General features: G+C 41.5%; 1 protein-coding gene across 1 annotated transcript; it reads right to left on the bottom strand.

Annotated features, from left to right (window-relative positions):
* Positions 1 to 604: 604 nt before the first annotated feature.
* LOC109479252 (homeobox protein DLL homolog) lies at positions 605 to 6,337 on the bottom strand. Its single transcript, XM_019781194.1, is given in 4 exon segments — positions 605 to 2,236; positions 2,239 to 2,479; positions 5,466 to 5,698; positions 5,914 to 6,337. Coding segments are annotated over 4 exon segments (1,026 nt in total). The 5' UTR covers positions 6,233 to 6,337; the 3' UTR covers positions 605 to 2,003.
* Between the last annotated feature and the right edge of the window lie 8,595 nt (positions 6,338 to 14,932).

Below are 14,932 nucleotides of genomic sequence, written 5' to 3'. Positions count from 1 at the left end.
TGGTCACAAAAGCATTTTGTAAAAAAAAACGTGAGGCAAGAAAGCGTTATACGTATGATCAATGGTATAGTGTACCGGGCGGAGGTTTTAAAGTTAAATTTCCCGGTGAAAACCAACCACCATAGCAGCTTACATGATAATTGGCCATTTTGACACCTTTTCGCCCCAGGAATGTTGTTCGAAAATTATAGGAGACCTCTAAAGCCTGATACAAGTAATTTTGAGCAATCTTCGTGTCCCGTGTCACTGAACCACTATGAAGGGACGTATATATAAACTGTGGTCTATGTTTCTCCCTTTTTAGATTTACAACCCTTTAAGAAATAACGAAGTTTTTAAGACAGGGTCTTTAGTAAGGTATGCCCTGAGCGGCAGTAGTTATGAGATTTACAGACGAAAGCCAAAAATCGGGAGGCTAATTCCTACTCACTCGCTATGATGTGACCCTATCACTTTTCAGGATTGCTGTAATTTTGCTAATGATTATTAGTTAATAGGACAAAGGTAGGTTAAAAAGTAATCCATTAGTAAAACGACATAACGGGCTACAGGCTCAATGTAAACACAAGATAGGATACAGGTAATAGTCGCCACACGGTGCATGTTTCGTCTTGATTTTCTTTCTTTTATTATGCTATCTTTTCGGGGACCGAACTAGACGAATACTTGTTCTTCCCACTAGACTCTGTACAATATTGGTCAACATATACGTGGATGATATACAACAAGAGTAGCTGATGCTTATCATTTGTGATGGAAATACCGGACAAAAGATCACCGGACTTTAAGTTGGCAAAGCACGAGTCTACCGTACAATTAGAGAAAATTGGTCGTACACAAATTACTTCAAACAGACAAGCATGAAAACATAGGACCGGCTACAAGTCATATCATGTACATGTACGAGTGCAAAATAAACAAAATCTTCGTATATTCTCGTCCCCACGTCATTGGTGCAAGCGTGGAAAGTGCGAGCCGAAATTTGTGCAAGTGGATTTTTTTCATTCGCACTTTCTTTACCAAAGAAAGACATCCTGGTGTAAATATGTTCCAGCACCAGATATTCTTTTTGTTAATGTCTATTTTGGTTTCTGTAGAATTTCGGTTAGAAGGTTGTTTTGTGTCATTGATTTCTACAAGGCGTTTGATAACAGCCCCCTCTATTGCACAACTTAGATGCGAAATGTATAAATAGTTGACTATATCACTTTTTTTAGATGGAAAGATTGAGCTGAACATTACTGTTGACCAATAACAAGTATGTGTACTGGCTCAAATGATCAATTTCGTACAAGAAATACGTGTTCAAATAACTTACTTTACAAAAATACGTGTACCACCGTTGACCAAACTACACCATGATTAAAACGCCTTCGTGGATAAAGAGGGAAAAACTTGATGAACTCTATATTTACATGTTTCTTTCTGTACAGAACTCTCAAGGAAAAGACATTGGCGCTTTAAAAATGCGCGCAAAAACGCCAAAAGCTTGTAAAATCATATACTTCGATTGTCGATGTTTATATGAGCTGTGATACATTTTGCTGTCTATTTCATCACTTGGAATCAACAAGTTGAAATAGACCATTTCACACAAGGATAGAGAGAAAAAAATAGTTTTAGAATTCCCAAATGAGAGCGTAGTATTATTCTCATCACAAACATAATATAGAAAAGTTACAGCAAGATACATTCAATATGTGAACATTTTACAACATACCCCACATCGGTATTGAAAGATATGATAGTGAAAATTGACGTTAATAGTCAAATACTGGACGATATGGGAGGTTCGTATCTCTATACCTGATCTAACATTTTGTGTTGTTGTTCAATAAATAAAGATAACACCAAATGCGTAACGCCCCATTCTTACAATCTTCAGTGAACATTGCAATGTGTTTCTTTCTGACGTCACGGTATAAAACATTTATACACATACATTTGTAGCAATACGTTTTCCCCTACTTCATTTCCATTCTCTCAAAGTTTGGTCAAAGTCTTTAAGAAGTTGACAGCGGCAATACATACAGTTGTTGCCTCTTTATGTTAGAAGTTGTTGGGACTGCTGCAGTGGTTCCTGGTAGTGCCATGGAGAGGGGGAGTAGTGGTGAGAGTTCATGTAGTTCGCCATGGCTTTGGTACTGTTGACGTCCCATACTGGTGGCGAGGAGGTCGGCATTGGTGCGGCGCTGGTCAGGGCAGGTTGCTGTTGCCCAGGCGGCGTCATCATCGCGTTCTGCGGCTGGCCCTGGCTGGTCGCCCGAGGCGGCAGGTTGGGCTGCCCGCCGTGAGACATTTGCTGGTCGCTGAGGTCTGTGGGTGCGCCGGGCGGGCTGGCGTGGCCGGGTTGACCGGCTTGTTGTTGAGCAGGGTTCGGGGCGGCGGAGTTGGGTGTACCGACGCCAGGCGGTGGGGCGCCTCCCTGCTTCATCAGCTTCTTGTACTTAGAACGGCGGTTCTGGAACCAAATCTTCACCTGTGGCAAACATACAGACACTCTACTAAGTACACTTTCAGGACGAAATTTACATGAACAAGTGATCGCAATGTATAACAAGACAATGCATATACCATGATAGAACTGACACTTCATTCCTATTTTAACAAGGTAAGACACCTCTCAGACCAAGGTAACCCTCCTTGCTCAGACAAAGAGGGGAAAGAAAAAGAAGAGATGTAATGGTTGATATTTGTCGTTAACTTCCGTATACGTTAGTTCTGTATTTGGTTGAGTCTTTGCGGAGAAATTGTTCGGAAACATAATTAGTCTACAGATTTTCTAAAAGGAACTGTTTGAAAGGTTGATGTATTCAGTTATTCCCCTTTTCCTGTCGTTGACCTATCAAACTCATTTTGTAATAAAATTGGAGGTAATTTCAGTCCTAAAAAGAACCGTCTCTTCCGAAATATTGAAATTATTCTCAAAAATCTGGACATTATAGAAAAGAAACTTCTGTAAAACTTTAGATATGATGTCAAAGGTTGTTGACTCGAGCACGGCCAGTGAAAGGCTGTAGTGTCATGCTAAGAAATGGGAAAAGTTGGGGGTTTCCCAGATTAGAATTTCCCGGAAAAAACACAATCAACAAAGCTAAAATCGAGCTTCACGATTCGAAGTTGTAACTGTAGTAGACGCCTCGAGCGTTACAAAAATGTGGTTGGAAAAACTGGTCGGCTTTTATAAGGAAAAAAAACGATTCACTTTGGTGGCCGATAAATCTTTTCCATCGTTTACCCACTCCGGAAATGAACAACCGTCCTACAGAGTATAACTACATACAGAAGTAGTTCTATATGGAGGTGCTGAATATTTATTAAGTGGAGAACCCTGTGTGTTTTCCTTGCGTGTGTGTTAGCTTTGCGTTGCGGGTTCGCCTGTGCTGTTGCTAATGCGATTTGGCTGGCGAAATCCCAGGTGGACTCTCTCAAAAAAAGGCCCACATGAGTACAATATTATTAATATGATGAGAGATCAGTTCGTATGAGTCTATTAATCACCCTTAAGAGGGAGCTGTGGTTTCTTGTAGATAGGACTTTTCATGGAGATGATTAGTATCCCATTACTAGGAATTATGAGAGCGATGTATGTTTGCCCTATGCATAAACCCTCGCCGGGCCCGTATTTAACCTCAAAAAGCGTCCAATTTAACTCAAACGTGTCGCGCGCGGGGAGCGAGGTCCTTAAGGACGGGGAAAATAAAAAGACCGCCGTATGCTTCGTGACATGTACCGGTGTCGCCTAATTAATTCATACGCGATAAGGACCCCATCCGCCGCCTTATCCCGTGTACAATCCCGGTATCACTGCGCCGCAACACGGCGGCAGCTTGTTGAGGCAGCGATGGGACACGGGGCGGATTCGTTCTGCCGTTGTCTCGCGACCGCGCAGCCCGGGTTCGATTCCCGCGGCGACAACATGACAAGTGTCCTCGGCGTTCGGAATTGACGAAACGTAACTTACACGTCTATTTATTTCATAAACAGATGAATATTGTGAGAAAACGAGGGTCTTATCGCAGAAACATGGGACAATGGGACCTGGCTTATGTCTCTAATGCCTAAAAGACACACAAAGATCAATGTTCATTCAGGAGAAAGCTGGCTCTAGAAACAACATTACAGAAATTTGGCTGATGGGAACATGATAAAAACGCGAGACCTTTCCATCTTGTTGTTATATCGTAAAATAAAGGTCTAGCTCGAGGCAGCATGTCACACCTTCTGGAGTAGTTTACAAATATAAACAGATGACTTTTCTGTGAAGTTTTGTGCCTTTTAAAAGTTCTGCATTTACATTTTACCATGACTATGAACAATACTGAGAAAGGATTACTTTTAACAATTTGAGGTTTGATGTGTTGAATCGTTTTCGTGAAGTCGTGAAACGAGTGCTTGTAGAGACCGTAGAAAGGCAACATATTGTGGCCAATTTCTGGCCCCGAAAATGTCATAAGGTTTTCCCATTGTCTGTGATCCCCCAAAGCTTGTCGAATTGTCTGCTCTCCAGCCATTCATATGTGCTACCGTCGAGTTTTTCACGACTTCAGCGGGGAACTGGCCAGAAACTTGCGCGACTACCTGCAAAAGTGCAAACACGTCTGGAGGACTGAATAGGGCAGGCCTCGCTTCGTTTGTTCAGCATTTTGACATGGAAATGAACAGAGGATTGTCGTCTTTCTTTGGGAGTCATTAGCGCCACTATTCCCTTCACAAATCTGAATATGAATTGGAAGCTAAAGAAAATACTTGCCCGCCTACTGGTCCCTACACAATGCCCCAAACCCAACAACGCAAACTACTACGCACAAACGTATGTTCTGAGATGTTGGCTATCTATTGTTGATAAAACTCCATGCTAACGTTAAGACGATCTGATTTTATAATGTTGTATGATTTTAGCGGAGAAAAACACACCCAAAACGGTTCAGTATTATGACGGGAAAGCCGGTGGTTTTCCGGCAACCCGTAGTTGAGACCCACTTCCCTAAAATGCAAGTTCTCTATTGACGTATATTGATTTTCTTGGGAGCCGAAGAAACAGGGAGAAAATTCGATACACAATTGGCTAAAATGTCAGGCTCTCAGAATCTCCAACTCGTGGTTAATCAAAGGAAAAGTCGACACCATGATTGGAAAATTGACACCTAGAAATCATCATCACACACTACTCAACTTCGCAAAATGGAGCTTGCCGGGAACAAGCCGGTATTCTGGGTGCGAGATGGGCTGAAATTATGGAAAATGAACTTGTACTTTCCCACCTAATAGCGGTAATTTGAAAATAACCGTCCAGTAAAAACCCTACTCCTTGCCCTAATACGTATCATGAGGCTCGTGCCTTCTTGATAATGTCAAGCAAGTGGATGATATCTGAAAATGGCGGTAGAAATTGCCCAATCGAAGGAAAATGACTGCGATAAAAGTGGTGGTGTAAGCGAGGGTTTCGGTCAGTCTTGGCTTACCTGTGTTTGAGTCAGACCCAACTGGGCGGCGAGCTCGGCTCTCTCCGGTAGAGCGAGGTACTGGGTTCTCTGGAACCTGCGGTTGAGCTGCTGCAGCTGGAAGCTTGTGTAGATGGTCCGAGGTTTACGCATTTTCTTGCCTTTGCCATTGATGCGTTGGTCTGTCGGGTCGGGCGACTTGTCTGTCCGGGAAAAGTGATATAGCCGCTCGTTGTCATCGTCGGAGAAACCTCCTGTGGACAAGAAGAAGGAAGGAAACTTTGTTAGAAAATCTGCCGTGTAGAGTTTTTTCAAGGCCGCGCCATGCTTCTTTCTTCGCCTGTGTCTTGCTGGACATGCCGGAAGGTTCTTAAAGTTGCCCCGTCAAAAGGACCAAGAAAAACAGGAAGCGACCCCGTGGACGGCATGCATAACATGGGGACGGTGTAGAGAAGAGGACGGCACTTACCTAACCTACTCTCGGAGACAGGCGTCACCGCCGCCGTGGAGTAAGGGTTTCCGTAAGGGTGGCCTGGGTGGTTGGCCATCGGGTTCATGGAGAAGGGGTAGCCGAGGGGGCGGGAGTGAGGCGCCGCCGTGCTGAAGGCGCTTTCGTGCTGGGTGTGCGAGGTCGGGTGGAGGCATCGGACGGGGTAGCTGGAGTGGTTCATAGACATTGACACAGGTGGCTGTTGGACTGGCGGAATCTCCATGAAAGCAGATTTAGACATCGTGGTCAGCTCCGAGTCGAGTCCGTTCAAGGCTGCGACTGTCGCTACAGCGGTCATCGGTACCAGGAGGCGTGGGGACACCGTGTAAGCGCACTGGATGACACGCTCAACTTAGCAATTGTAAGTTTGGCTGCCCTGCGATACAAGGTTTTCATCTAAGTCAACAAAACCCCACGCAGGCATATGAATATGGATATTTTGTCCGGTGGGAGGGGCAAACACGAAACTACGCTCTCTGATTGGTTGATTCCGACTGTCCTATGGTGATGCATATTGCAGCGGAGGTGACATGTCGAAGAGTAATTGTTATGGAAAACATCAACAATGTGGATTAGAGATTGTCTGTCCTATTCTTCTACAAAAAGTCACACAAAAAACGTGGGAAAGAACAGAACTAGAAAGTTGTCTGTAAACTTTCTAAACCTGCCCCTTCTGTTCAACCCTGTACACTACAGACCATTTTCGTCCTATCTTTTCATCTTTTTGTCTGGCAAAAAATGGAGCCCTAATAATGCACGAACATCAGAAATTGTGGAACCCCCTCATTTCATGATCATTATCTAGAGTCTAATTGGCTTGGTGTGTAGTGTTTGCGGGGTTCCCCCGATGTAAGGGTAGAAAGGCTGCGGCGTAACTCGCTTGTAGCGCCGTAGTTGTGTACGGGAGTGCGCCGGTGAATCAGACGGACGCAGGACCGACAAGTGACAAAAGGCCCATCGACGACAGCCTAGTGGCGCCAGGGCCAACGGGGATATATTGTCATGCATTCCTTTTGGGACACCTAGCTCTAATACATGGGACAGGGGTTTGTAGCGAACTGTACTCTTTCTCAGGATTAACATAGAAGTGCAAATTGTTTTATTTTCTCAGACTACATACTCATCGACTTCGTACATAGGTGATAATAGTGTTGTACAGACTTTCTAGGTTTTGCGGAAGTCATGTTTTATATACAACTCGGTGAAACACAGAAGAAAACATATGCAGAAGTCTGCTATGACACGGAACGGTAGAGCACTTGACTTACAAATGTTCGGTCAACTTGTTCTTGTTTACTTTTGAGATCAGGAGAGATTTGCAGCTATTAGAAGGCAAGTGTGAGCGGGGTACGGCACGAGGCAGTGTTTGCAATGTAAACAAACATTGACACGGAGGGTCGCCTTCGTCCTGACAAACCGTACAACCCAAAACTCGTGCAGTAATTACGAAATTATGGTTGATTTTTTATCAGTTGGCCGTGTCAATAGGTTAATTAGTATAAAAGTAAGGGTATCAGTGTCTACTGGCTTGTAGTTTGAATTGTTACAGGTAGTCCTAATTCCCTAAAATTTGACATAATTACAATGAGGCTGTTTTAGGGAGGAGGATCTTGATCTAACTGGCCTAAGTGACAAGCCAAAGGCAAAGATAGATCCATAGATAGCGGGTAAAGCGCCTACAACCGTACTGGGACAAAAATGTACAGTATTTTACCTGGAGGTGGGATTTTTGTGTTTTATGAGGCTGCTTTTGTCTCAGTGAACCAGCGCCCTTTGGCAGGGTGACTATGTGTCAGTCAAACCGCAGACAGTGAGTAGTACTTCAGTTTGGGGAATTGTACGTCATTTTTTTGGCGTTCGACACCGTTTCTGACGTGTCCCCGTGGGAGGAGATATTGTAGTGGCGTCAGCGGCAGGGGAAGAAGCGATGAGTCAGTCGGTGGGACAGGCGGAGTGCCCGCGGTTGTGTTGTTTTGTGATCTGCTACATGTCACATGGGGCAGGGACGACCTGGCCGCCTGCCACCGGCGCCTCTGGTCTGAACCCGCTCAACCGAGCCACAACTACGCCTGGAGCTTTTATCTTACATACTTACACACACATGACTTAGCCAAACTCCGCTCAAGCAAACTACCTCGTTAGATTTTAAATCATCGTGCAGAAAGAGTCTTGGCAGGCGAAAAGTTACACAGGACGGGGACAGACTTTGTATAGAGCACCCGGGGGAGCCAAGAGCGCTTGTGGCTCCAGCTATTGAACAGAAACAAAACACAGAACTCAGGGCAAATTCCAGACTACGACAAGCCCAGACCGAAGCCGTGACGTTTCACCAGCGGTAACGGTTGAACTTATTTTCCAGTCGCCGCGTGCGCCGGATTTGTTACCCTGCGCTAACCACCCTTATTTGAAATTTGATAAATTACACTTAACTCTCCGGAACACCGCTCTAGTAATTACACAAACCTACGCTTATCTCTCGCATTTAGCCCCAAATTTTCGATCCAATGCCCTGTATTTTGCTGAACCCCTACGTCAGAGTAGTCGAGCAACCGTAGAGGCAAGGTAGACAGGTAGAGGACAGACGGTAGTGTTTTAGACCGGGAGAATGGTACCCAGCCCCGACTTGTCTGTCAGAAACCTACGAACAGACGATGTTTTCTTTCCTCACAGAGCCACCCCCCTCCCACCGAGAGACTATTGTTTGAAAGAATGTCGTCCTGTGGACGGGAGGACTCGTGACTGGGGAGGGGAGAGAGAAGGGCGGCTGGTATCGGCTCTACACACGCGATAGACCGCCCTGTTGTTTTGCGGTCGTCCGATGTGTTGTTTGTCATTGGGCTCCAAGGGGATGAAGTCACGTGATTTAACAGGTAAGGCCCACACCTTTGAACACATTGTTGTTTATCACCTATGAGGTCATGTTGTTGTCTTATTGTGGTGTCTTAACTTCTGAACGACAGGAATATCGTGAGAATATGACAGACAACATAATATTGGGAACTATTGTTTGAAACTAAAAAGTACGCACGCTTTTGAAAATACATAACATAGAAAAATATCCTAGCTGCTTCTCAGAAGCTGCAGTATCAAAAACTAGTTTTAGGACAGGATGCTTTATGCAAAACGATGGTAAGATGATATTGGGATATTGCAAACGTCCAAAGTTTTGCTATTGACACCAAGTTTGAATCAAATTGTGCATTGACTAATAGTACATGTATTCATAAACCAAATTTAAATCCCCCAGTCAGAGTACATGGCATACAGTACAGTACAATGCAGTGCCCCTAAAAGGAAATTATGGCACAAAGTAACGACAAAAATCTGAACTTAAAAACCACTCTATTTTCTTTTCTGCGTATAGCACTGGTCAAAGTTCTCACTTTTTATCAACCTTATTCTGCTTACAAAACCAAACAACAATTTTGTGTTTATTTCTTGAGTATTTTTTATGTCTTTTTTTTCCATTTACCGACAAGTTGAGGAAAAAGTATTACTTTTGGGTCAATAATTCGCGGTACAGACCTAGTAATTATAGTTCAACAAGGTTGAAACTCAATCGTATCTGTATTGAAATCGTTTTCTACCAGCATGTGTGAAAATGTCAGAAAAGCATGTAACAATCTGGCGTCAAATTGTGCAAGGTCAAATAGCAGACAACTTACGTAAGCTACATACTTGGCTGGACACACACAAACACACAAACAGGTGGCCATTTCTTATACATACAAATATTCTTAGAATATATCCTCTTTAATTCTCAAACAGTTGCAACTACTAGTATCCAAAGTCAACTTATTGGATGAAATTTATGTCGAAGTTCAAAAATATATGACGTAGAAGTTAAATTGTTTCAGCTTCATTAGAGTAAAGTTATGTAGGTTGCATGTTTTGGCAGACATGTCAAGCACATGTGAGGAAGCTAATAGAAATTACTGAATCTAGACATAGGTCATTGGACAGGGTAACAGTGCTGTAAATGTTTGACTGTTGTTAACTCATGGCTGCAGAGCTTATTGAGTGGGACACAGATAGACGTCACAAAATGAACAATGGAACATACAAGAAATCCTGAGGACTTGAGTCCTGACATGTCACCGATCTTGTGCCCTTGGGAAAGACACTTTACACGACTTTCCCCACTAGACTCAAGTGAAAATGAGTATCGTCTGTCCAGTATTCGTTTCTATGTGCGGGACACAACACCAGCAACAGCTGCCTCTGTTCCGCGTGTATTGCACTGTTGCAATATCAATAAATAAATAAATAAATAAAAATAAATGAATAAGAAATAAATTGCCTATGTAGTACTAGTATTCAATGTGTCATACAGTACATACTACACTCAACAGAAGCATGGAAAGTTTAATCTGATGTACCATATCTCCATTATAAGTTATCAATCATGTTGTATCATATATCACTTATTTATAACTTATTTATTTCTCTTTACAAAGATACCCGTTTTCTATGATAGTACGTTTATGGGCTAAGCACTAGATCATGAAAAATTCCCTTTGGTTAAAGGTCCGTTGTTTTTAATGATTAGCATTATGTGTAATATGTTTAGAAACGTGTATGTTTCCATTTAAATAATACCTAATATTTTGGATCATGTTTTGTATAGTGATCCCATTGACTGATAACTTGAGTGGGTCGCACGAGAAAAGTGCTTGAATTCCCCTGCTATTGTCAAACACTGTGTTGGGAAATTTCTACTCTCCAAGCAGAGGTTGATGGTGGAAGATCATTTTCTTTTTATATATGGCCCTTTCTTTTTTGCTACGACCACCAACTTGGGTGGGGAAATGGATACAGACTAGCCAATTTGATACTGCCTTACCCCAACCAAAAGATCTGCTTGGAGATTAGGAAATTTCGCCACTTCTGTGACACACTCGCCTGGTCCTGGTGTTCGACTGTTGAGTGCATGTGGGATTGTGAGAAGTATGGTATTAATGTAAAGGGTTTTCAATAAGCTTTCCAATGATACATAATATAAATCTATATAATGATAACTGAAACATGATTGATAAAATTCAAGTTTCTGAACTTTTTGTGTTGACTGTATCACAATGTATTTGTAGCCGATGAATGCTTTCAATATAAATCCGATTTCGTACACATAATATTGGTATCTTCGTAGGGCGTTGAAATTTAAGCTTAAACTCGCATCACATTACTCAAAGTATAGAATCCTGATTTTGTCCGATACAGAATATGTTTTTACACCTTGACAAACATTAAGTGTCCAGTCACACGTGTTCATGGTATCTTTTGAATGCAGAAAAGCCATTGCTGACGACCTTCCTTTAAAAGGACGTAGAGATAGAGAAAGTCAATGTATATAAAGCTATCTTTACGCCCTTTGCTATCTAATCTGAAGATAAAAATTAACAATAAGTTCAATTTTCAAACATGTAACATCTACATACAGGTCACAGTAGGTATGGGGAAACAAGGGGAAGCGGGCATTTTATATTCAAATTGATCCCATAAAATGTCTAATGCCTTTCCAACGCGAGATGACCGAATTATGATAACCAATGCATCCCAGATATAGCGCCAGTATTTTTATAAAGAAAATATATGTTTGTATTGAGCTAAGGCACAAGAGAAACATGCTTGACTCTTTAATTTTTTCCGCCCGTATATGACCAAGTGCACGTTTTTATAGTCACGACTCACGCCTGTTGTTTTTTTCTATAGTTTATTTCTCTGAGTATATATTACTAATCATTAGCATACAAGCTGGGTAAACAGGATGTATGTTCCTTGTGACAGCACACGTGGTTGGATATACGGGTGATCAACCTTGAAGAATGACCCGACTTTACACAGTAAATATAGGGGACATGTAGTTACCGCATTCCGGCACCGTGTACCTAGTTACCCTGGGAACGACTAGCAACGACTTTCCTGCTTGAATTGCCGTGATCTCTAGCCTCTACCAGGCTTCGGGAGGCGGCTGGAAAGGGTAGAAATCGGACAAATAGAGAATTGATATAGTCTCTACCAGACTAACTACGCTGGCTATATATAGGAGAATATTTGCCAGGGGAGTTTGGCCGCCTTGGGGTTTGACTATGCCGCGCAGTTCGGAGGGAATAACGAAACTACCTTCCCGCGGCCGGACTCCCTTGACCAATTTTACTCTCTTTTTTGCCGAATTCTACGATCCGTATTCCCGTAGAAAGGCCTGGTGGAGGCTAGAGTTGATATGCCAGGGGAGATTTCTACTCTATCCGGACGCCTGGTAGAGGCTACGTGATATCAGCAAAATGACTGTTCAAACTACCAACCTGTGTGTGACTTTTCTAAGTGGAAAGATGAAAAGGTCATACGCACTTGTTATAAGAAAAGAGAAATGTGTTTTCCTACCACAAGTATTTCGTAGAAATAAAAAAAAGAATGACAGTAATAAAGTATTCATTTTCATCATGTGAATAAAATTGCATTAACTACACGTGACATTGAAAAAATCCGTATCTCGATGCAATATTCTATTACAAATAAGTATTCCAAACTTTGCTTATAGATATAGATACACAATATTTTGTTCATATCATATTCTCACCAGAAAGAACCAGGCTTCAAGGAGAACATCAACTGATAATTATTTTGTTTCATTAAAGAAGAGTTTCGGACCACTTTTCAGATGAAATGATCATGAAAGCTACGATTGTTGAAATGAAAACTTAGATTGAATTTTTACCCCCAAAATCAGACAAGGTGGTATTGTGCAAAGTCACAGATTATCTTCGGGTAGATTGTTTACAAAATGTTTTTCTAGAATAAGTCAATGGTACAATGTGTTACCGATATGAAGCCAGAAAATAAACCTACAGTGGGTCTCACTAGAAGACAGAAGAAAAATGTCCAGACTGTGCATGATGTACAAAATGACTAATAAACTGGTAGACGTCCCAATTACTAAGTACCTAATATCAGCCCAGAAAAGAACAAGAAATAGCCACGCATTCAAGTACCAGAGTTATCAACCAAGGATTGAGGCGTTCAAGAATTCATTAATTCTTTCCTAGAACTATATCGCAGAATGGAACTCACCAAGTACAGTATGGGCATTGTCATTAGATAGCTTTAAACAATGCCTAGAGTTAGAAGTTCAAGGGTTAGGTGTAACAAGTCGATCGGTGTAATATAGCCAGCTGCCGCCGCGCCGCGTGCCTGCGAAGCTGGTATGTTACGCAGAAAGGCGGTTATACCGGCTATACAGGTACAGATACAGATACAGCCATCTGCGTTTGAGCGGTAACACTGTAACTACCTTGCTATGATGAAGTGGCAAACAGAAATGGCGTTTGACTTTTTCTGAACAATGGCGGCTAGTTAACCATAGCCAAAATGTCACCGTCTGGGCGTCTGTTTAGTATTTGTCGGAGGGGGGGGGGTACAACATATCATTATGTTCAATTTTAGTTTGACGTAAATAAAGCGAGGATCGGCCCAAAATGACGTTTGACTTTTGTCAGGAACCGTTGCGCTTTTTTACACAGATAAAATCTAACAACACAAAGAGAACAGTGTACTTATATTATTGCCGTCTCACACAGACCATAAATTTTTCATGGAGGTACTGGTAAAAAAGTATGGATGCTCACAATGAAAACGTATCTTGCTTATTCTAAATCACATACTAGAATTAGAGTTCGACAACCTCACACCTTCGCTAAATGATGTTAACCTTTACAAACTCCATGTCCTCATTTGCATACATATAATCTCCAGTTATATAAAAAAAATATACAGTTATAAAAAAAAGGCATTTGTTATGAATTATGCAAATGATTCCCGAAAAACACAACGATCATGGCCAAGGTAATAATTTGGCATATCACAATAAAATGAAATTCCCATGACATGTATACTACCTGTACTAATACGCCAAAAAAGCAGTTACTCAAGCAACTGGATATGATCTTGGAAACGGTCAGACGTTTCAGGTAGCATCCACTACTTTTCGTCGATCAGTGGTATAGTACTTGTACTAATATTAGTCTGATGTCCAAGAAAATGCAATGTTTTATTGAGTTATCTTAAAGATGTACAGTATCAGGATTATTTGTCGAATCATCTATTTCTCGTCTTCACCTTGTCACATTTCTAAAAGCTCAGACTATGTTTTATATGTATATAAAATGTAGATTGTAGTCAGTATTTTTACGATTTCACTTTAATTTCTTTGTAAGTCTACGCAAAGTTTCTACGATCCAGAGTTGATTAAACAATTCGTTTTTATTCTAATTGCTCATCATTTTACAAATGTACAACAGCAGGGGGAGCAGAAGCGCATCCCCCTGAATTAGGTACAATTTGTCACATTATTTGGAAAACAACGTTCACATCGAAAAATAATACATCTAAACTAACATATATACAAAAGACACATATAAAATTATTTACAACAGATATGCACAAAGTTGCTTGGTCAGGCTATGCAAGTTCCAATGTAGGTTCAAGGTAGGTTATTGTAGAGTCTTAAGAGCCGATGTCTGTAAAAACCAAGCAAATCAGAAAAAAAGTGGCCAAACTCAAAAAATCAAATTTTCTCAAACTTTGTGTGGTGGTAGGGCCTTGACCCAAACTTACAAAAATGGGTAAGTTTTGGACGCCTGGTTATTTGTTGCCATGGCAACGGCCATTTTTCAAAATGGCGGATTTTTACCTTGTGGAGGCATAAGTCTTGCCCAAAATGCAATCTTTTACCTTCCGTATCTCACAGAAAGTAACACATATCTCATTGCTTCTAACATATTTTATGATCCATATTGTAACTAAGAAAATGATATGAAGTTTTGCTCGAAATGTTTTTGTGGTGAGCTGTAGCAGATGTTTAAAAATGGCGTGTTTTTGTAAAATTTCAAAATTGAGAAAAAGCCATTTTTAGGACGTTTTTAGTGAACCATGGCCACTTAAAAAGCAGATAGAATTAGTTGATTTTTGGCACAGTTATGGCTATAACCTTTGTCTACATTAT

This window comes from Branchiostoma belcheri, unplaced genomic scaffold (assembly GCF_001625305.1).
Source record: "Branchiostoma belcheri isolate BF01 breed outbred unplaced genomic scaffold, Haploidv18h27 scaffold47, whole genome shotgun sequence".
NCBI classification, from domain to species: domain Eukaryota; kingdom Metazoa; phylum Chordata; class Leptocardii; order Amphioxiformes; family Branchiostomatidae; genus Branchiostoma; species Branchiostoma belcheri.
The sequence above is the reverse complement of the archived record's forward strand: the minus strand, read 5'-3'. Positions and strand labels throughout refer to the sequence as shown.